General features: G+C 43.8%; 1 protein-coding gene across 1 annotated transcript in view; it reads left to right on the top strand.

The window, feature by feature from the left end:
• The window catches only part of CFAP47 (cilia and flagella associated protein 47), a 1,094,449-nt gene that overhangs the window by 753,586 nt on the left and 316,968 nt on the right, over window positions 1-23,895 (top strand). Inside the window, 3 exon segments of the mRNA XM_075333814.1 lie at window positions 4,176-4,351; window positions 8,153-8,260; window positions 8,612-8,723. Of these exon segments, the coding sequence (XP_075189929.1) occupies window positions 4,176-4,351; window positions 8,153-8,260; window positions 8,612-8,723 (396 nt within the window).

Raw genomic sequence — 23,895 nt, 5'->3', positions numbered from 1 at the left:
TCCTACGGGGGTCAGGGGTCCCCTGAAATGACAGCCGGGTGCGAGACACCGTACCCGTTCCCGTTTGGGTGACCTGGAACCGAGTTCCTGCTTCCGGACTGGGGAAGAGGGGTGCTGCCCGTTTCTTAGGGGCAGCATCAAGGTGTAGGTTGCTTGGGTGGGAAAGCGGAGGAACATGAACTCGTCCGTTGTTAATAAAAATGTTTTTACCGTTAGTAACGTTTAAGAGAAAAGCCTCCCGTAAGGGAAGAATTAAAAGCATGCTTATTGTTATATGTTTTTCTATGTTAACTTATATTTTTCAGAAATAAAACCGGTGATGGACGGGCAGCCCGTGGACGGTCTGCATTTCACCAAGGGGGAATGTGACGCCCTGGACTAGCCAGGTAGTCACAAACATAACATCACACACACCCCCTCCCCTTGATAGTCTACATCAGTCAAACAAAATCCTTGTTGCCTCCTCCAGTGTCTGATGTCCACACCAGGTGGGGCCCCACCCACCGAGGAGTTCACAGGCTTGGAGGCGGGAAAAAGCAGTGGATTCGAGTTGGAGTTGAAAGTGACAGGACAGAAACTGTTGGTGTTTGGGTAGGAGCCCAGGCACTGTCAGCAAGGTCGGCAGACGGTGGTGGCCGTCTGCAGGAGGTGGTGCAACTCAGCGGAACTGTAGGACCAGGGACAGGCGATGGCCCGCCGGTACCGAACCGGGGAGCAGATCTGTACCAAGCACAAAGGCAGGGCCATCGGACCCCGACCAGGCTAGGAGCTGCCAACAACGGTCAAATCCGAGAGTGACCGGGACTATCTCCCCAAACAAACCACCCCCTTTTCACTCGTAGGCGAGGAGTGCTGCTTGAGTCCCCCGGGTCCGGCCCACCGCTCGAGCCACTGAGCAGCAGCAGCCCCAGACCCGAGCGTAGCGAGCGCGGCCCCTCTGCCTGCGACATATGCACATGTGAAAAAGGCTTATAACAGTAAATTATTCTGGATTTCATCAGAGAACGATGATTACTGTAGCTGCGGTAAGTGCAGGGAAGTGACTGCTAACTTTCTGTGATGTCCCAATGAGACTACTCTCAAACAAAATGTCACAGGAAGTAAAGAAAAAAATTACACATACAGGGAAAATAATGGCATTATAAGTGTCAGACAATCCCTTTAACTAACATAAATAATTTTTATTTTGTAAAACAAGATTCTTACAATGCTCTCCACAAAAGAAAAGTTGCAACTGTCCTACCATAAGACTTGTCCGCAGTTGTCTTCTGTTGCAGCCTCCTGTTCCAAGCTGTGACCATAGTTTTGATGCAAGGCCTTTTTTTATGGTCAAATATCAGTCAGTCACAGATGCTCTTGTAAATGGGTTTATGATTGGCTGACAGGATGAGGCACAAGTTTCACTGCTTTTTTGCAAGACAGTGCACCCCTATAACTGTAAGACTGTATAAGGGTCTCTCTCCAGACCCCTTATAGTGGCTATAGCTAGATATATGCATGCTAAGCATCATTCTCTCTTCTTCCCTAAACACCCCTCCCCCCCATAACCCCACAGATCGACATGAGAGGACAGTGCAACCCTCTGTGTAGGCTGTTATCCACAGAACAGACCTTCCCTTATGAAGGCTGGTGTCCACTGCCCTGAGCATCAACCTGGAAAAGCTGGTGTCCGGGGCACTGAACACCCCTCTTCCCTCCCCTCCCACTCGCGATCACGTGAGACTCCCTGCAGTGCTCTGTATCTCTCACATCATAGAGCTGGTGGCAGCATCAACACTGAGAGAAGAGGAAGGGATCTTTCCTGGTGTCATTTATAAAGCAGCACTTTTCAGCAGAGCGGGCCCACCCCTTCCATCTGGAAATGACTATTAAAAGGGCCCCTTCCTCTCCTCTCAATTCTGATGCTGCCATTGTCTCTATAATGAATGACCTAATAGTTTTCAGCAGTTGTTAGGGGTCCCCCACATCTGCACCAGATTTTTCGGCAATATTTTCTCCCCTGACTGTATCTATAATCCTTCTACAAATGTTTCTACTTGAGACCAATAGGACTAAGTTAAAATCATCAATTCTGTGCAAACACTTTGGGAACCTTCCAAGCTTATGCTAACTTTTTTTATATGAAATGACTCTCTGGTGTTCACCCTCACTTGGACTTCTTAATTAAAATTGAATGGTCATGTAACAAACCATATCAAGTGGTTTAACAAAGAGAATTACCATAAGTGATCTAGAACCTAAACCACAACTAATATTAAAGATTACACCATAGAGTGTGTCCTGTTCCTCATTCTGGAGACTGATTTGGGTTGGGTCCTTATGAGGGCGTCACACGAGACGATCTATCGTGCGATGCATCGTCGGGGTCATGGTTTTTGTGATGCACATCCGGCATCGTTTGCGACGTTGTCCCGTGTGACACCTACGAGCGACGCAAAACGTTTGCAAATCGTGTGCAAATTGTTTATCTGTCACATGTCGCTCATTTTTAAAAAATTGTTTATTTTTCTTTTAGCTGGTTGTTCATCGTACCCGGGGCAGCACACATCGCTCCGTGTGACACCCCGGGAATGATGAACACAGCTTACCTGCGTCCCGCAGCACCCGCCGGCTATGCGGAAGGAAGGAGGTGGGAGGGATGTTTACGTCCTGCTCATCTCCGCCCCTCCGCTTCTATTGGCCGGCCGCTGTGTGACGTTGCTGTGACGCCGAACATCCCTTCCCCTTCAGGAAGAGGATGTTCGCCGCCCACAGCGACGTCACTCAGCAAGTAAGTGCTTGTGACGGCGGTTTAACGACTTTGTGCTTCACGGGCAGCGATTTGCCCGTGACGCACAAACGACGGGGGCGGGTACGATCGCTCGTGCGATCGCATGATAGATTGTACCGTGTGACGCCCGCATTAGAGCCTCATTGACTCAAAAAATGCCCCCACAGAAAATGAGCATATTTGCAACACGAGCTCAGCAGCAGTTTTGAGCAATTTTTTTTTCCAACAGTTTTTCATCAGGACTCTGACTTCTACCAGGTTGTGTAACGGGGTAGAACATAAATGCAAATAAATATGTCATGAACACTTTAAGCATTTCTCTAACCTCTTCTTACCACACCATGCTTTTCCTACACATTTGAGATTGTATCAGTTGTAGTATGAGAATGCATATTAATTAATCGTAAACATCAATAACATATGACTTATCACATCATTTTAAGCATGGCCATTTTTATGGATTTTTCCTACGTGGTATTTTTGTAACTCACTGTTTGGAGGTTTTAATGCATATGTATAATGCATATTTTTAACCACATTGATAAGGTAGGTTCTTGTTAATGCAAAGCAGAAAACTGATTACGTGGTTCTCTGCAGGCATAGATAGCAGGTTGGGTTTTGTCAACAAGATGAACTGAAATTATGGTCTATTTACAAACAATAAAGTGTTGGAAGTTGGATAAATGGGGTATATAATGGAATACATTAGTGATGTAATAGACCAACTTTAAGGGCGCTTTACACACTAAAATAAATCTTACGATGTGTCGGTGGGGTCACGTCATAAGTGACGCACATCCGGCATCGTAAGTATGATTGTAACGTGTAAAACCTCCGTGCAATTGTGATTGAACGAAAATCCGTTCTTCGCATGCACGTCGTTCATTTCTCAAAAACTGAACGTGCGGTTGTGCAATGTTCCCGAGGCAGCACACATCGCAGTGTGTGACACCCCAGGGACATTGAACGACAGCTTACCTCTGTCCGCGGCTCCCGCCGACAATGCGGAAGGAAGGAGGTGGGCGGGATGTTTACGTCCAGCTCATCTCTGCGCCTCCGCTTCTTTTAGCCGGCTGCCACGTGACGTCGCTGTGACGCCGAACGTCCCTCCCACTCCAGGAAGTGGATGTTCGCCGCCCACAGCGAGGTCGTATGGACGGGTAAGTACGCGTGAGAGCTTTTAATCGATTGTGCGGCACGGTCAAAAAATTGAACGTGCCGCACATACGATGGGGGCGGGTCACATCGCATACGATATCGTATGCGAAATTGAAAGGTGTAAAGCAGGCTTTACTGTGTCTTATTGTTGAGGGTCTCTTAGATCCCTATTGATGGTTGCTAGAAAAAATAAAGAGATAATTTTGTTAAAATGTATATAGAAATTACTTTATTTTTCTCTTTTCAGAAAACTGTTGGAATTAATATACCAATTACTAATCCCTCAATGGATATTATACAGTTCCATGTGCTGGTAACTGGTGATGGAATATATGGGGATGAGATTTTCTCACTGCAACCAAGGGAAACCTTCTCCTATGTAGCAAAGTTTTCCCCAACCAAAACAGGGATTTCTAGTGGGAGGTAAGTGGAAATATAAAAATACAATACTTGTTACATATGCACTGCATATAACAGACTCTAGGCTCAGAGAGACCACATTGTTCATAAGGTTGACTAGGTGCTGAAGTCGTAGGGCTATGTTGGGACTTAGAGCCCAAATTTTTTTCTTTTACTGAAGCACTATTACCGGTGTCCTAGGACTCGATTGTAAAGCACTTTGCAATCAGTACCAAATACATATAGATATATAGTTATCATAGTGGAACTATAGCGCAAGGTTGTGCTTCTAATGTGAGGGTCATGACGTCTTGCAGCCTGCTCTACTCCTTCATGAGTGAAAAAATTGAGTCATGGTATTGACTTTTTTGCATTAACATGTCCACTGACTGTTACTAGCCAAAATATTATTTAGGGTATGTTCCCACGATTAGTGTTACTCGCATTCTGGACACAGCGTATTTTTGTTGCATCCAAAATGCTGTGTTTTCCAGTACAAGTGAAGTAGATGGGATTATTAGAAATCTCATGTTCACTGTGCTTCTTTTTTACACTGTGTATACTGACCTGTGGTGCATTTTTCCAAGTCGCAGCATGTCAATTTCTCTTATAAGGACACTCAGTTTTCTGTGTGGATTTTCCCCATAGACTTGTGTTACATTAAGAAAATCCACAGATTAAAGACACACATGCATTTTTGGTGCATTTACACGATGCGGTGATGGTGCAGAAATTCAGCCACATCAAAAGCTCAACTGATTCTGATCATGGGAACGTAGCCCTATACCGTAAAATGGGATATAGGGCTATCTGATATACCAGGGTAACGCTATCAGCTGTAGTTGAGTAAGAGATTGAAGTACCAGAGGGGGCCTGAGGTACCTGAAAGCCTAATAGTACCATCTTGCCTGTATCTAATAACCCCTCAGGATTGACAGCTCTCTTTTACAATGACCAAGCTCTGTTGTACATTTATGGTCTGAGGTGGGAGATTGCAGGGCACTAAAGTTTTTCTGCCCAGTGAAACTGTACATAATACTGTGAAATAAGGGGGAGCACAGTGGGGCCGATGAGGTTTTTTATGGGACCCTATCATTTTTATAACTGTCTGGAACCAAACTAGCAGACATTTGTGAATTGTGTAGAGCCATTTGCAGTGCCAAAGGGTCTTTCCAGTTCAAGTAAAATCATGCTTACTGTATATCATTGTCAGTCGCTAACAGGTGGCTCAGTTGTCTGATATACAATAAGATGGCTATAGTTGAATTTGTAGTTTACTTATTCCATTGCGCCCATGATAATGTGGTTAAGGTGATCATATATAGTTAGTTTACTATACATTACAGCATGCAGTTTCTCAGGTCTATATCACTATATTAAGTTTTGCTTACTGAATTGAACATACCCTGTTTAATAAAAGATACTTGTTATGGCGCTGCTTGGTGTTTTATGATCCATCTAAATAGTCCAAGGCAAGTGGTCACACAAGCTTGTTAAGCGGGCTTTACACGCTACGATATATCTAATGAGATGTCGGCGGGGTCACGTCGTAAGTGACGCACATCGTTAGTGATATCGTAGCATGTGACAGCTATGAACGAGCAGAAATACTCACCTTCTCGTTCATCGTTGACGCATCGCTCATTATCCAAAAATCGAACGTCCTGTTGTTCTTCGTTCCCGGGGCAGCACACATCGCTCCGTGTGACACTCCGGGAAAGATGAACTGCAGTTTACCTGCGTCCCGCTGGCAATGCTGAAGGAAGGAGGTGGGCGGGATGTTTACGTCCCGCTCATCTCCGCCCCTCCGCTTTTATTGGCCGGCCGCTGTGTGACGTCGCTGTGACACTAAACTTCCCTCCACCTTCAGGAAGTGGATGTTCGCCGCCCACAGTGAGGTCGTTTGGAAGGTAAGTAAGTGTGACGGGGGGTTACAACATTGTGCGACACGGGCAAGAAATTGCCCGTGCTGCACAAACGATGGGGGCGGGTGCGATCGCAAATGCAATCGCACGAGAAATTGTAACGTGTAAAGCAGCCTTTAGCTCTGTGTAGTTATTTGTGCTATTGTGCAGGCCCGATAATTAGAATTAGTACACTAGGACGTTTAGACAATTAGGTGGTCAGTCTGAGACAGAATTAGAAGAATACCAGGGGGCATCATAACAAGTATGCAACAGAAATATCTATACACAGGATCATAATTGAAGATAATATGCATGACCTACAGTAACATCTGATTTTAGAACAACCTTTTAATTGTTACTATCTGGTCTCTATTTACTGTATATGAATTGTAGTAAGCAACCAGCTTTTCAAGCAAACAGAGTGTGTATAGCACGGATTCACAATCTATGGTCCCACCACCATGCCATTTTGTGTGGCCCCAGCTTTCTGTACACAACGTTTTTCATGTCAGAGAGAAGAAGAGTGACGTACTACCAAGCAGCAGGGATGAGTAAGCACAATTAGAGCACTGTGTAATCAAATCTGAGTCCCCCTACATCAGGGGAGTAGGGTTCTATTATCCCTCTATGGCACTTTAAAGAGGCATAAGTGAGTTAGAGAGGTAGCCGCCATTGAGTACAGATCTCACTATTCTATTTTAGCAGAATTGTAAAAAACAATCAGCTAATACAACTTCCATAGTCTTCAATGGAGGTACACGTGAAATACAACTAGCTACTACAACATCCATAGTCTTCAATGGAGCTACAGGTGAAATACAACCATCTACTACAACAGCCGTAGTTTTCAATGGAGGTACACATGAAATACAACCAGCTACTACAACATCCATTTTCTTCAATGGAGGTACATGTAAAATACAACCGGCTACTACAACATTCATAGTCTTCAATGGAGGTACACATGAGATACAAACAGCTACTGCAACATCCATAGTCTTCAATGGAGGTACATGAGAAATACAACCGGCTACTACAACATCCATAGGCCTCAATGTTGGTACAAGTGAAATACAACAGCCACTACAATATCCATAGTTTTCAATGAAGATACACGTGAAATACAACCAGCTACTACAACATCCATAGTTTTCAATGGAGGTACACGTGAAATGCAACCAGCTACTGCAACATCCATAGTCTTCAAATGAGGTACAAGTGAAATACAACCAGTTACTTATTACAATATCCCTAGTCGTCAATGGTTACACATGAAATACAACCAGCTACAACAACATCCATAGTCTTCAATGGAGGTACAAGTGAAATAAAACAAGATACTTATTACAACATCCATAGTCGTCAATGGTTACACATGAAATACAACCAGCTACTACAACATCCATAGTCTTCAATGGAGTTACGTGTGAAATACAACCAACAACTGTAACATCCATTGTCTTCAATGGAGTTACACTTGAAATACAGTCAACTACTACAACATTCATAGTCTTCAATGAAGGTACACATGAAATACAACCAGCTACTACAACATCCATAGTCTTCAATGGAGGTATTCTCCTCCTCTCTAGAGTAACTGATTGGGTTAGCAGAACACTCCTTCCTTCAGATATCTGGGAGTCTTTCAGTGGAATCTGCATCTATTTAATTTCTGGGAAAGTAAAAGTATAATTTTGATATGCCATAAACCTTTCAAAAAGTGATATCCATTTAGGTTTTACTGCGGTCCCTGGAAGACGTTCAGTGTGACAATGTGGCCCTTGGACCAGAGAAAGATGTACACCTCTAGTGTATGGGGTGTAAAACACTGAGGGTGCTGAGTCAGTCTTCAGTGCATTGAAGACTAATCTACTCTTTTAATGTGTACTTATTTTAATTTCACATTTTTATTTTCCAGTGTTATTTTCCAATGTGAAGCATTTGGAGAATTCTGGTACAACTTGGTGTTGACATCAGAGAAGCCAGACTCTGTGAAAATTCCTGACGTAGTCTGTGAACTTGAGAAGTAAGTGACGTTTCCTACTGGTTTGAATAGGTTAATGTGTTAGAATATAATTGGATGCTACACATAGAACATTATATTTATTGTGCGCAATATCCTGCGTTGTTCCATGTGTATTTTCTTTAAATTAAACTGACGACAGCAGATGTATCATTTACTGCAAACTGAAAATTTATTGAAAGATTTTGAAGCTTGAAGAGTGTTCTAACCAATTTAGAAGATTTCCTATGCTCATACCCAGTCTGATCATAAATTACAATAATTCATTTAGCACTTTCTACCTTAAAATAGTCTTGTGTATTTCCGTCACTTTGTTAGGCTATGTATGAACGTTTCATCTTTGCTACCCTGCAGATGGACTCGTCTTTCTCTCCCCCTTGTGAACCCTACACTGGAAACATATGAGCTACATGCTGTTAACAGTAATCCTGATCATTTCTTAGTGGAACTGGACAACAGTAAGCCCGTAAGTAATAATTCGGCCTCGAGTGAGGTTTCCACAAATTCATGTTCTTGTAATGACCTACTCAACCACACTGCTATACAAGTTGTTAGTGGAAATTGAATCTGCTCCCCTTTCTTGCTGCTCTTATAAATTCTGGTGTTCAGTATTTACACCATTCATTTTACTATATAGTGTACTGTAAAACAGGAAAAACAAAATCTAAGTGCTGAGAAATTGCAAAAAAAAATTGCAATTCCACAATAGTTTTTTTTTTATTTACTATGTTTGTATATAGTAAAACTGACCTGGCTGTATGATTTTCCAGGTCACTATGAGTACATAGATACCAAACATGTATATATATTTTTTTCATTTAAGTGCTGAAAAAATGTGGAAAATTTATCAGAAAAGAGTTTAGGGCTGTGTGATGGCTTATGTTTTGCACCCTCAGTTAATGTTTTTACTGATATAAGTTTTGGGTAGATGCAATGTTTTGATTACCAATTATTGCATTTTATTGCAATGTTGCAGCAACCAAAAAAACTCGAAATTCTGGCTTTTAAATTTTTTTTCATTACACTCTTTAATGATCGGATTCATTTATTTTATATTTTGATAGATCAGACATTTCTGAACACAGCAATATTAAATATGTGTAGTTTTTTTGTTTTTTTCAATGGTGCAAAAGGGGGTGATTTGAACTTCTGTGGGGGTTTCCATATTTTTACCCCAAAAAAATTAAACTCTTTATTGGACTTACTAGTCGAGGTTAGGGGACTTGAAGCTGCGATCATCACTTGTGCTATACAGAGCGGTGCATCAGCCCTGCTCTGTAAAGCTTAAATCACAATCTCCTATGAAGTCCGTCTGTCAGACAGCATTCACATGAGGATCATAATGACTTATAGAAGAGTCATCAGCTGACTCCTGGCTGTCATGACATGCAAGTTAAATTCTGCTGTCAGAGATTGACAGCAGGATTTAACTGGTTAACAGCCGTCAGTGGATCTAGGATTAAATCAGCCATGATACACAGGGAAAGATGTAGAATCAGCATGCAAGACCACATCAAAGCTAGAGATGCTATATCTGATGTACTGGAACATCATAAGTCGTGAAGGGGTTAAACCTGTACATTTAGACCTCCGACCCCATCTTAGATGCAAGACCAGATCCCTAAACTAATTAAAACTCCAGATCATACCCTTAAAATAATGCAAATCTACAATCAGACTTGTAATTTATTACAGTCGCCAGACCAAAAATATATTAAATCAGTCACTATAATTTGTGAATAAGTTTATAGAAACATTTATTTATTAAAGTAAACTATACCACCTGAGGACACTTCAGCAGTGGTGAAAAATTTCAGGGGCAAGATGAACATTTTTATTATGCGGCAATAATATCCTAGATATATTAGATATCTTATCGATAGGTTAGAGCATTCAAAAGTGCCGTTTTCCTATGATTTAAGGTACAGTTATAGAGGTCTGGCATTGCTGACCTTACTGACTGCAGAGTATAAGACACATAAATTTTATCTTGATAAAAGGTGTTTTTTATAGTGAGAAAAATATGGTATTTACCTATGGCAATTTTGTAATAATTTAGTGCCTATACAAGACAAATTATTTTGATCCCTAAAAAGATCAGAGCCCTGCATTAATTCAGATTTGTGCCCAGACCTCTAAATAAATTCATACCCTAAACTAGACCTTGGACGTTAATGCTGTCCCCAGACCAGACCTCATTTAAATTAAGGCTTCAAACTCAATGGGTATACAGTGGGCTTTTCACTTTCTTCTTTGTTATGGTATGGAATAAAGGAGACTAAGCTATTCCATGTAAAATAATCCAGTAGTAAGTGTACTGCATGGCATATGTTTTTTTTTTACAATAGTGGTCTGTGTGTGACGGATGCCCATCAGGACACACCTTCTCATTCAAAGAGTTTTCTTTATTTTCATGACTCTGAAAATTGTAGATTCACATTGAAGGCATCAAAACTTTGAATTAACACATGTGGAATGAAATACTTAACAAAAAAGTGTGAAACAACTGAAAATATGTCTTATATTCTAGGTTCTTCAAAGTAGCCACCTTTTGCTTTGATTACTGCTTTGCACACTCCTGACATTCTCTTGATGAGCTTCAAGAGGTAGTCACCGGAAATGGTTTTCACTTCACAGGTGTGCCCTGTCAGGTTTAATAAGTGAGATTTCTTGCCTTATAAATGGGGTTGGGACCATGAATTGTGTTGTGCAGAAGTCTGGTGGATACACAGCTGATAGTCCTACTGAATAGACTGTTAGAATTTGTATTATGGCAAGAAAAAGGTAGCTGTTTGAATGAGAAGATGTGTCCAAACGTTTGGTCTGTACTGTATATGTCCTAGTTTTCTGTCTGGAGGGATCCATCAGATGCACATTGCCGATGCTGTGTGGAAAGAGACTTAGGATGATGGGAAAAGTAAAATGAATAAATATGCATCTACAATTACAATAAGTCACTGACTCAGATGAAATCTATGAATTCATGTATTTTATTATTATTATTCCTTAGTTTTAATGCATTCATTTAAATGCAAAATATAAATACATGTTTGAATAAACCAAATGGTCTCCTTTTCATTTCCAGTATATGGTATATTTGCATGATTGTACACAAGAAATGCGGACACCACTACACATTAAGTCTGACTTGTCATTGTCTGGGTGCAGAATGTACTTATCCTCAGTTAATAGGCAATGGCTTGTTTGGATTGTATTTCTTAGTCTCCATTTATAACTTTGCTTCATGTGAAGGAGATTCATCATATTTATTATCTTTTTGTGTAGTTCTCTGAATCTGCTTTAGGTCCACTTTTGGTTTTACAAATCATTAACATAGAAATGAATTTGAATAAATTATCATGACTTTTAACTTCTGGATATTGCAAGTGAACTGTCCAGAGAGTTAAAAATATCCCCAGTGTGTCGGGTTCATTAACAGTGGCTTAAATGTCATCAGCCGTTCAATTGCTATACAATGGGTAGACACTTTGAAAAGTCTGTTCCATTCATTTTATTTTTCTCATGACTTAGTTGTGGTTTGAAACTGGGAATTATATTTCCAGAACAATTAGCTGGTCTTTACTTTGCTTTATAAAATTATGAATGATCCTTTTAACACACTTAGATTATAATATGCTCTGGGAATAGGAAAAAAAAATCTAATTCTAGCTAAAAAGGACTTGATTTAAAGAACAGAAAAGCAATCTTAAGTATTTTTTAAAGACGTGTCCCATGGTTGCAATGCTCTAGAAATTGTACCACTCATTGTGTACACAAGTAGTCACATGTCCATACGGGAGGATTTGCTTAATACTTCACCTCGGTCTCGAGGGTGGCATCAGCCATTAAATATAAGGTGTACACCATGGCAAAGAAAAAAAATGCTACACTCTGCAGTCAGGTATATTTGTATTTGGGCTCGGGACCTTGTTAATATGTTTTAACTCTTAAGGCCACTTTACACGGGACGATTTATCGTGCGTTCGCATGAGCGATCGCACCCGCCCCCATCATTTGTGTGACACGGGCGATTTGTCGGTCACACGTACTTACCTTCCAAATGACCTTGCTGTGGGCAGCGAACATCCTCTTCCTGAAGGGGGAGGGACGTTCGGCGTCACACCACCAACGTCACACAGCAGCCGGCCAATAGAAGTGGAGGGGCGGAGATGAGCGGGACGTAAACATCCTGCCCACTTCCTTCCTTCATCATTGCCGGTGGGACGCAGGTAAGCTGCAGTTCATCATTCCTGGGGTGTCACACGGAGTGATGTGTGCTGCCTCGGGAACGATGAACAACCGGCACGCAGAAAGACGTTCAATCTTTTGAAAATGAGCGACGTGTCAACAAGTAACGATAAGGTGAGTATTTTTGCTCATTCACGGTCGTTCGTAGCTGTCACATGCTACGATATGTCACATGGCGCCGGATGTGCGTCACTAACGACGTGACCCTGACGACATATCGTTTGATATATCGTAGCGTGTAACGGGCCCTTTACCTTTTCAGATTGCTCAACTTAGAGGGAACAGTAGATGGACTTCTAAAAATGTAACGTTGATGCTTATGCGAAGTTTTGAAAAAATAAAATTGTGGTATTGGACAGCTCACTAGTAATAAATCTCAGTCTGTGCCTTGTAATGGGCTTTGTCCATAGACCCACGTGTTCTTTAATAGAGATGAGCGAACCTTTGGAAGTTTGGTTCACCTGATACATTTGAACTTTAAAAAAGTTTGATTTTTGACCCCGACTTAATCTGAACCGCAATGGAAGTCAGTAATTAGGCATTTTGTGGCTCCAACCATATGCTGCCAGCCATAAGCAGAATAGTTTAAGGGGAGGGTGGGCGGGACTTTTAAATTTTTTTTTTTCGTGTGTGTACATTACATCTGATCATGCAGATTTTACCCCAAATGTGAACCGTTCAAACACTGCATGCGGCTCGTACAGGGCTGAGCATCACTCATACCCAAGCACTGCGCTTCTCGCTTCAGTGGTTTGCATTCGTAACTGATTCAAACTTTAAACCCAAACTTTGTTTTTTTGGAAGTCAGTGTCCGAATCCAAACTCTGAACACATCTCTATTCTTTAATCTGTGAAAAGCAAAAGGAAGGCAAAATTTAATATTTTATGTGACAATGTGTAAGTGTATTTAATTAATTCTGGTGATGTAGCATTTTGGCTAAACTAGTCTTATTTTACTTTTTAAAAAGGTTAAGTATTGCCAAAATGTTTCAAACATTCATGGTGATTCAAATAAAGTGATGCTTGTTCATTAACATGCATTATGTACATAACCCATGTCCTCAAAACTGCCCTTTGATTTTACTATAGATAACTCTACTTTTAAAAGTGACCCATCCTATTGGAAGGAGTGTAAATTTTATAGCAAGACCAAAGGAAATAGCCAAATCTTACAATTCTCTGAAGAACATCAATCCTTAACCTAGATTCTGGACTGATTTTTCTAAATTTAATGAACCACTAAGTAAAGATGTTTAGCAGGGCTACTCCACACCATAAAATATTGGCAAGAATTGCCATAGGAGCCCATTATTATCCGTAAATGATTGTTGTCAGGAGTTATACAATTCTAGTTATGATGAATTGAATAATTGATTACCTGTACCAGAAGTGTTGCAAGAGCTCTTACCGAAACACTGTATATGGAATCTGTAACTAAACTTAAAGGGATCCAGTCACCAGATTTGGAGATTATAAGCTGCGGCCACTACCAGTGAGCTCTTATATACAGAATTCCAGAATGCTGTATATAAGAACCCAGGCCACGCTGTATGACATAAAAAACAGTTATTATACTCACCTAGAGGGGCGATCTAGTCCGATGGATGTCGCTGCTCTCTGGTCCAGCGCCTCCTCTCTGCTGTGATTTGTGTCCTCCTTCTATCCAGCCCAGGCCGACATTGCGGTTCTGCGCAGGAGCACTTTGATCTGCCCTTCTGAGAGCATATCAAAGTACTGAAATGCCCAGGTGTGAGGAAAGGTTAAAGACTGCCCGCGCAGGTGCACTACAATACTTTGATTTGCCCTAAGCAGGCAGATCAAAGTGGACCTTCACAGGACCTCAATGCTGGCTAATGTGAATGACGTGGAAAGCGTCCTGCACACGGGCCTCTAAAGGCTACTTTACACGCTGTGATATCGGTCCCGATATCGCTAGCGTGGGTACCCGCCCCCATCTGTTGTGCGACAGGGGCAAATCGCTGCCCATGCCGCACAACATTGCGCAGACCCGTCACATATACTTACCTGCCCGGTGATGTCGCTGTGACCGGCGAACCGCCTCCTTTCTAAGGGGGCGGTCCGTGCGGCGTCACAGCGACATCACTGAGCGGCCACCCAATAGAAGCGGAGGGGCGAAGATGAGTGGCCGGAACATCCCGCCCACCTCCTTCCTTCCGCATAGCGGCCGGGAGGCAGGTAAGGAGAGGTTTCTCGTTCCTGCGGCGTCACACATAGCGATGTGTGCTGCCGCAGGAGCGATGAACTACATCCTAACTGCTGCAGTAACGATAATCGAGAATGGACCCCCATGTCACCGATGAGCGATTTTGCACGTTTTTGCAATGATGCAAAATCGCTCATCGGTGTCACACGCAGCAACATCGCTAATGCGGCCGGATGTGCGTCACAAATTCCGTGACCCCAACGACTCTGCATTAGCGATGTCGCAGCGTGTAAAGCCCCCTTAAAGGAAGAGGATGGAGATCGGCGCAGATTGGAGGCTTTGGACCGTAGAGCAGCGACACCCATCGGACCAGACCACCCCCTAGGTGAGTATTATAAAGATGTTTTTTATGTTCTGCACAGTGGCTCTTATATACAGCGGTCTGGAATACTGTATATAAGGTTTCACTGATGGTGGCCGCAGCTCATAAAAGAAAAACCTGGTGACAGGTTCCCTCTAAATTTTTTCTAATGCTTATAGACTGCTTACACTTTTTGTGTATCAGTGTAGTGTGTGGGTGCTGCAGGCAGGAAATAGGGATCAGAGCGTGCATGCACTGACACTGTGTGCCTGTATTGACACTGTGTGCTCGTACTGACTATAAAGATTTTATGCTGTTGGTATTGGATTTTAGGCTGCTTTTACCATTATGATACATAGGCGCTGTGCCAGAATTATTAATAGCTATTGATTTAGAAAGGCAAGTTTGATTGTGAACTGTTCAAAAATGAAATTATGTTCTAGTTTTCAGTTGGAAGCCACTACTTTAAAATGAACACGCATTTGAAAAAATAACTAATCCATTGCTTATCACATAAGAGTAAAAGTAACATTTAAGTGAATATTTTGCATAGTGTAGTTATAAAGAAATATAAGTTATTGGGACGTTGATAAATGTCAATAAATAACTTATTTTGATTGAATTATATCCTTTAATAGCAGGAATTAAAAAAAACAGGAAAAGGAAAGCAGCTTCTAGATGAAATCATTGGAGTTTATGTCACTTAATCATATGCTTTTACGTTATAAATTAATGTATATAGGTGACGTGAGAGATAAGTGAACAAATGCAGGAAAGTCTTAATGAAAGGTGAACTGGATTATTCCTTGGAAAGCTTCATTACTGAACACATGATTCAACTTTCTGTGCACAAAAGGGCTCAGAATTTGTAAGAGTTTTTATTATTAGTACTATGCGAAGGACATGTATGATGCATTTATCTACAAAAGAGGAAAATACTTTGTTTCTAGCTTCAAGGGGCGTTCAGGGCCAGGAATGATTTTCTGCAGTCATGCTATCTGATGGCATCTTGCCAAATCCTAATAGTGTGCATTATGCACACTGTTAGACCATGTACACATGTTGCTTTTTTTCTTGCTTTTTGGTTGCGTTTTAAACTGCACTGTGCCATAGACAAAATGCGTGCGTTTTGATTCCTTAGCAAAGTCTATGATAAATCACAAATTTCCATGCACACGTTGTTTTTTTAGGCAGCGTTTTGTTTGACAAATATTTATCAAAATCGTTGTGTAAAAAAAAGCAGCATGTCACTTTTTCATTTCATTTTGGTTGCATTTTCCACCCATTGAAATGAATAAGGTGTGTCAAAATGCAACCAAAATGTTTAGCTGTGCATCCATTCTTGTCAACAAAAACGCAGGTCTCTCTCTTTTTCTCTATCGGTCTTGGTCTCTCTGTCTGTCTCGGTCTCACTCTCTCTGTCGGTCTCGGTCTCTCTCTCTGTTGGGCTTGGTCTCTCCCTCTTCCCCCTCTGTAATACTATTGTATGAACTGAGGATTTCGATTGCGTTAGGGCAATGACAACCAGAGACGGGTTCTTGGTGCAAAGACGTTTATAATATGCAACCAACAATATGTACACAGAATAGAACATAAACACAGTAGAACATAAACATAGTAAATACCTGCCAGGTTTGGAGCAAAGGGGAATTCCCGGGGCCGCGCACCGGACTCCACCAGGGAGACCACCAGGAGCGAACCCCTATACAGGGGCTGTCTGGCGATCACCCCAGAATGCCTAAATGCGCAGCAGCCGGGACATGAAAGGGCAACAGGTATAGTCCAAAAATGTCCGTACGTGATGTGAGTCCTAGGGTGGATATGAAACGGAAGGAACCGGAAAGAAGTGCCGACCAGAGACGGCAGACGGAGTCCGGGCACAGCTTGATGAGACCAGGTGAAGTCCAGAGCCGGTGTCGGGTGTTTCAACAGGATCCAAATAGCAATCAGGAATCAAGAGCAGCAGGGCAGGAGTAGACAGGAAGCAGTATACTCTGGCAATTAGACTAAGCTTAGGGGCGGGCTTTTAAACAGATGAACAGGAAGTAGGGCAACAGAACAGAAAACTCCATGTTAACAAAGGGCAAGATCCTTCAGAAGAAAACTGGAAATCCCGGAACTCTGACAGTACTCCCCCCCAGAAACGGCCTCAGGACAAACCAGGGCCAGGCTTGTCCGGATACCTCCAATGAAACTGAGCAACCTTCTGGGGCGCTCGGATGTTACCCACAGGTTCCCAGGAATCATCCTCGAGGAAGTACCCCTGCCAACGAACCAGATACTGAAGCCGATGCCGATGGAGCCGGGAGTCAATAATGTCCTCAACCACATACTGCTCCTGGCCATCAACCATCACCGGTGGAGGAGGAGGCACGATACGACCCTGAAACGAATTAGGGGAAACCGGTTTCAGCAGGGAAACGTGAAAGACCGGGTGTACCTTCAAATTCCGTGGTAGCTTCAGCCGACAGGCCACAGAGCTCACTATCCCGGTGATCTTGAACGGACCAATGAATTTCTGCCCCAACTTCTGCGAACGAACACCCAGTTTTAGATTCTTGGTGGATAACCACACCAAGTCCCCTACCGTATACATGGGTGCCTGTTTCCGGTGAGTGTCTGCCGACTTCTTGTAACGCTCCTGAGCCGAAGCCAAAGAGTTCTTCAAAACCTCCAGATTTTGCTGTAGCTCCGTCAATCTGTCCTCCACTGTGGGCACTGAAACTGCTACCGGTGACCTAGGCAAAATACTGGGATGATAACCCAAGTTAGCGAAAAAGGGTGTTACCTTAGTGGAGCTGCTCTGAGTGTTGTTATACGAGAACTCCGCCAAAGGAAGCAGCTTCAACCAATCGTCCTGCAGATGGCTGACATAACATCGCAGGTACTGCTCCAGGGTTTGATTAGTCCGTTCTGTTTGCCCATTTGTCTGGGGATGGTATGCAGAAGACAAACAGACATCAATATGGAGTGCCGAACAAAACCCTTTCCAGAACTTAGAAGTGAACTGCACGCCCCGGTAAGAGATGATCTCATCCGGTACCCCATGCAACCGAAATATATTCTGGATAACCAAATCCACTGTCTCTGCAGCTGAGGGAAGACCGGTACATGGAATAAAGTGAGCAGCCTTTGTCAACCGATCCACTACCACCAAAATGGTATTGTAACCGCCCGAGACGGGCAACTCCACAATAAAAACCATTGAGATGGATCCCCAAGGGCGAGATGGCACGGGTAACAGTTGAAGGAGTCCCGTAGGAGCCACACGAGGGACCTTGCACCGGGCACAAACCATACATGAGTCGACATAGTCTTTCACATCCTTTAAACAGGTAGGCCACCAGAAAAAACGACTCAGAAATTCCTGCATCTTCTGTACCCCCCATGACCTGCCAACACGGAGTCATGGACCAACTTGAGAACCCAAAGTCTTACAGCCTCCGGGACATAAATACGTCGCTCTCTCAACCACACACCATTCCGAAGGACAAGAGTCACATCATTCGGGGAGGCAGCAAGAAATACGTCACCATCATAGGCCAGCTTGATGTCCTTCCACAAGTCCTGGTCCCGGATGACTCCAACAAAATTGGCATCTGATAAAACGGTCTGAGACGGGGTTCCAGGCACAGAGTCCATGGCGTGGATTCGGGATAAGGCATCGGCTTTCCCATTACGTGACCCTGGACGGTACGTGACGATAAAATTGAACTGGTTAAGGAACAGGCTCCAACGGGCTTGCCGCGGAGACAAGCACCTGGCAGATTTAAGGAATTCCAGGTTACGATGGTCTGTGAGAACTACTACTTGTTGCTCTGCTCCCTGTAAGTGGTGTCTCCATTCCTTAAAAGCAGAAATAATCGCCAACAATTCCTTGTCCGCAATGTGATCGTTCTTTTCTGCAGGGGACAACCGGCGAGAAAAGAAGGCACACAGGTGCAAGAGACTCTTGTCCCCAGTCCTCTGTGAAAGGATAGCCTCTAATGCATAATCGGAAGCATCGACTTCCACAATAAAAGGGAGTGCGGGATTCGGGTGTATCACTATTGGCGCTGAGGTAAAACAAACCTTGAGATGATTGAAAGCTTCCTGGGCCTGGGCGGACCACACAAACTTCTGCCCCTTTTTGGTTAACAAGGTGATAGGACGGACGATCTCTGAAAAGTTGCGGATAAAGCGTCTGTAAAAATTAGCAAAACCAATAAAGCGTTGTACCTCCTTGATTTTTTCCCGGTTCCGGCCAGTCTAGAATTGCCCGTATCTTGCCAGACTCCATGTTGAGTTTCTGAGGAGAGATGACATATCCTAAAAATTGTATCTTTGAGCAATGGAATTTGCACTTCTCCAGATTAATATACAGGTGGTTATCCCTCAGACGGGTAAGTACGGTCTTGACGTGCTCCTGGTGTTCCTGTAGGGAATCAGAAAAGATCAAGATATCATCCAGGTAAATCACCATGAACTGGTCCATTATATCCCTAAAAATATCGTTGACTAGGTGTTGGAAAGCCGCAGGAGCGTTACAGAGTCCGAAGGGCATCACTAGATACTCATAATGTCCATACCGACATCTAAACGCTGTTTTCCACTCGTCCCGGGACGTATGCGGAGTAGATTATATGCCCCACGGAGATCCAATTTAGTAAATATTTTGGCCTGTTGTACTCTCTCCAGTAGTTCGGGAATCAACGGCAACGGATACCGGTTCCGGATGGTTATCTTATTTAGTTTACGGTAGTCGATACAAGGTCTCAGAGTCCCCTCTTTCTTCTTCACGAAAAAGATGGGTGCCCCCGCTGGTGAGGTAGAAGGTCGAATAAATCCCTTGGCTAGGTTTTCATCGATATAATCTTTTAGTGCTTGTAGCTCTGGTGCCGCCAACGGGTAGACATGACCAAACGGGATCTCTGCTCCTGGGAGTAATTCTATGGGACAATCATACGGTCTATGCGGGGGAAGCCGATCTGCTTTTTTTTGTCGCATATATCTGCGAATTCATTATAAACCGGGGGTAGAACAGGTACCTGTACAGTGCCCTCCGCGTTCTGTGTTACCGGAACCGCTACAGTTGGACTAATGGTCGGACCACTCTGGGGTGGGAAGGATATTTCTTTAGTCTCCCAATTGATGACTGGATTTGTAGACCGCAGCCAAGGAATTCCTAAAATGATCAGAAAATGGGGAGAAGAAATCAACATGAAAACAAGGGTCTCCTGCTGACCTGGTTTCATCACACATTCAAGGGGTACTGTCTCCCGATCAACTGGTCCAGAAAATAATGGAGAACCGTCTACCTTTTCCATGGTAACCGGTGAGGATCTTTTTTGAGTCTGGATACCGTGTTTCCTGGCAAAAGAAGAGTCCATGAAATTTCCCCCTGCCCCAGAGTCTATCATAGCAGATGTAGGAATTAACTGTCCCTCCCACCGAATCTGAATGGGAAGCGAGCAATGGGTGTATTTCCCTTCCGGGTGCTTAGGTGAAGTTGGCATCACTGTCGAGGGAACTACCGCATCCAGGTGTATACTGGTTTCAGAGACGTCGGACTCTGCGTCAGTGTTGTCACACTCTGCCACTGCTGCTAGTACCTTATTCGGGCGATTGGGACGTTTTGGGCAATCAATCAGAAAATGGTCCGATTGACCACAATAGAAACACAAATGCTCACGGAGCCGATGTTCACGACGTTCGTTGGTCTCTCACCTTTGCAGAGAGTCCACTTGCATAGGAACATCCTCGGCCTCCCGTGGCGTCTTGTGACCTAGTTCCCTAGAAGGGAAAGCAAAGTCGGTTACCCGGTTTACAGCTGCCCATTTTTCCTGTCTACGTTCCGTCAAGCGGGTATCGATACGCACACAGTGATGGAGAAACTGTTCAAAATCCCGTGGAGATTCGGCACAAGCTAACTCGTCCTTGATGGTACCGGACAGACCCTTTCTGAAAACTGACAATAGCGCATTGTTTCCCCAGTCGGTGTCTACCACTAACCTCTTGAACTCGGTGGCGTATTGGATGACAGACCGCTTTCCCTGACGTAGGGAAAGCAGAGCCGATTCAGCGGTAGCACGGCGATTAGGATCATCAAACATTTGTGCCATGGCTGTTAAAAAATCATCCAGGTTATTTAAACGGATATCACGATTCTCAATCATAGGATTAGCCCAAGCCAGTGCTCGTGATGTTAACAACATGATTATGCATAATACTTTTGACCGGTCAATAATCAGCATGTACATCAAAAAACAGTATACACTGATTAACAAACCCACGGAACTGACTTCGATCACCACTGAAACGAAATGGGGGTAACCTAGGCATACCGGGAGCTGATACGGATGTAGTGGGGGCGGCTTCCTGAGCCTCCACTCTGACTTGTAAATCCTGAATAGCCGGACCAAGTACTTGGTGATTGTGGCCCAGCTGTACCTCCACATCTCTAAGTTTAGTTTGCACCGCCTCCATCTCCTGCTGCAAGGAGTTAATCATGGAGAAAAGTTGATCTACTCGTGTCTCAGTCATTGCCCCAGCGAAATCCTCTTAGTGGCCAGAGTATAATGTAATAATATTGTATGAACTGAGGATTTCGATTGCGTCAGGGCAATGACAACCAGAGACGGGTTCTTGGTGCAAAGACGTTTATAATATGCAACCAACAATATGTACACAGAATAGAACATAAACACAGTAGAACATAAACACAATAAATACCTGCCAGGTTCGGAGCAAAGGGGAATTCCCGGGGCCGCGCACCGGACTCCCCCAGGGAGACCACCAGGAGCGAACCCCTATACAGGGGCTGTCTGGCGATCACCCCAGAAGGCCTAAATGCGCAGCAGCCGGGACACGAAAGGGCAACAGGTATAGTCCAAAAATGTCCGTACATGATGTGAGTCCTAGGGTGGATATGAAACGGAAGGAACCGGGCAGAAGTGCCGACCAGAGACGGCAGACGGAGTCCGGGCACAGCTTGATGAGACCAGGTGAAGTCCAGAGCCGGTGTCGGGTGTTTCAACAGGATCCAAATAGCAATCAGGAATCAAGAGCAGCAGGGCAGGAGTAGACAGGAAGCAGTATACTCTGGCAACTAGACTAAGCTTAGGGGCGGGCTTTTAAACAGATGAACAGGAAGTAGGGCAACAGAACAGAAAACTCAATGTTAACAAAGGGCAAGATCCTTCAGAAGAAAACTGGAAATTCTGGAACTCTGACACCCTCTCTCCCTCCTTCATACTCACCGATCACCGGGGTGGCGCGGCTGTCACAATGCTCCCACGGCTTCTCCTGCTTCTGAAAGTGCTTCCGTTCATTAGGCTCATCTCATATTCACTTCACCCGCTCATTAGACTCATCTCATATTCACTGCTTCCCCCGCCCACCAACATCTATGATTGGTTGCAGTCAGGTATGCCCCCACGCTGAGTGACAGCTGTCAGACTGCAACCAATCACTGCCGCTGGTGGGCGGGTCTATATCGTGCAGTAAAATAAATAAGTAAGTCATTTAAAAAAATGACGTGTGGTCCCCCCAATTGATACCCAGCCAAGATAAAGCCACATAGCTTCTGGCTGATATTCTCAGACTGGGGAGACCTATCATTTTTTGCTGATCCTAGCCTAAAAATATCAGCCAGCAGCTGCCCGGAATTGCCGCATCCATTAGATGCGACAATCCCGGGACCTTATCCGACTCATCCCAATTACTCTGGTGCAGTGGCAATCAGGGTAATAAGGAGTTAATGTCAGCCCATAGCTGCCACTAAGTCCTAGGCTAATCATGGCAGGTGTTTATGAGACACCCCTCATGATTAACCTGTAAGTGAAAGTAAATAAACACATACACCCAAAAAATCCTTTATTTTGAATGAAAGACAAAAAAACACCCTTTTCACCACTTTATTAACCCCAAACACCCGTCCAGGTCCAACATAATCCACACGAAGTCCCACGACGCTTCCAGCTCTGCTACATTGGAAGCTCACAGCGAGCGGCCATAGAGCACGACCGCTTTCTGTCAGCTCCATGCAGCAACTGAAGTGAGTTGCGTTATTAGTGAGGACGTCACTCAGGTTACCCACAGCCACAGTTGGAGTCCTCCACCTGTGGCAACAAGTCGCTTGATTGACTGAAATGACCGGGCGAACAGAGGGATGTCACGCAGGTGATTTAAGGTCACAGGTGAGTCCTTCACCTGTGACCGCAAATCAGGCTGCAACACAGAGACAGAGCCGCACAATGAGAATGAACTCAGGTGAAGTTCTGACGTCACAGCTGCAGGCCCCGCATTACTGCCTGTGTCGCAGCACTGACGTCAGAGGTTCACCCAAATTCATGACAGCACACAGAGACAGAGCCGAGCAATGACAATGAACTCGGGTTGAACGCTGACGTTATAGCTGCGGGCCCCGCACTACTGCCTGGGTTGCGGCACTGACCTCAGAGATTCACCTGAGTTCCTTCTCATCGCATGGCTCTGTCTCTGTCTACTGTTTGCGGACAGTCATGCTATCTATTCTTTCCATCTATTTTTCCTATCTATCCCTCTATCTATTTATGTATTCTACCTATCAAATCCTATCCTATCATATTTTATTTCTCCTTTAAAAACGGACTGTCCAAAATGCAGCCCAACGTAGGGAAAACGCATTGAAAACACGTGCGTTTTTACCACTTTTTTTGTTAAACGCAGTGTTTACATTTGTCAAGAGTATGCCAGAGGGTGTATTTTTGTTGTCAAACCAGAACGCAGCGTCCGGACATACCCTTAGGATTCTGCCCTGTTTACCTGCTGGAGAGATTGACATGTAACGTGATTTCTCATGTGTAATTTTCATATTTTCAGTTACATGCCGGGTAGTTGCTTTTC

Source organism: Anomaloglossus baeobatrachus, chromosome 2, assembly GCF_048569485.1.
Source record: "Anomaloglossus baeobatrachus isolate aAnoBae1 chromosome 2, aAnoBae1.hap1, whole genome shotgun sequence".
Taxonomy (NCBI): Eukaryota; Metazoa; Chordata; class Amphibia; order Anura; family Aromobatidae; genus Anomaloglossus; species Anomaloglossus baeobatrachus.
The sequence above is the reverse complement of the archived record's forward strand: the minus strand, read 5'-3'. Positions and strand labels throughout refer to the sequence as shown.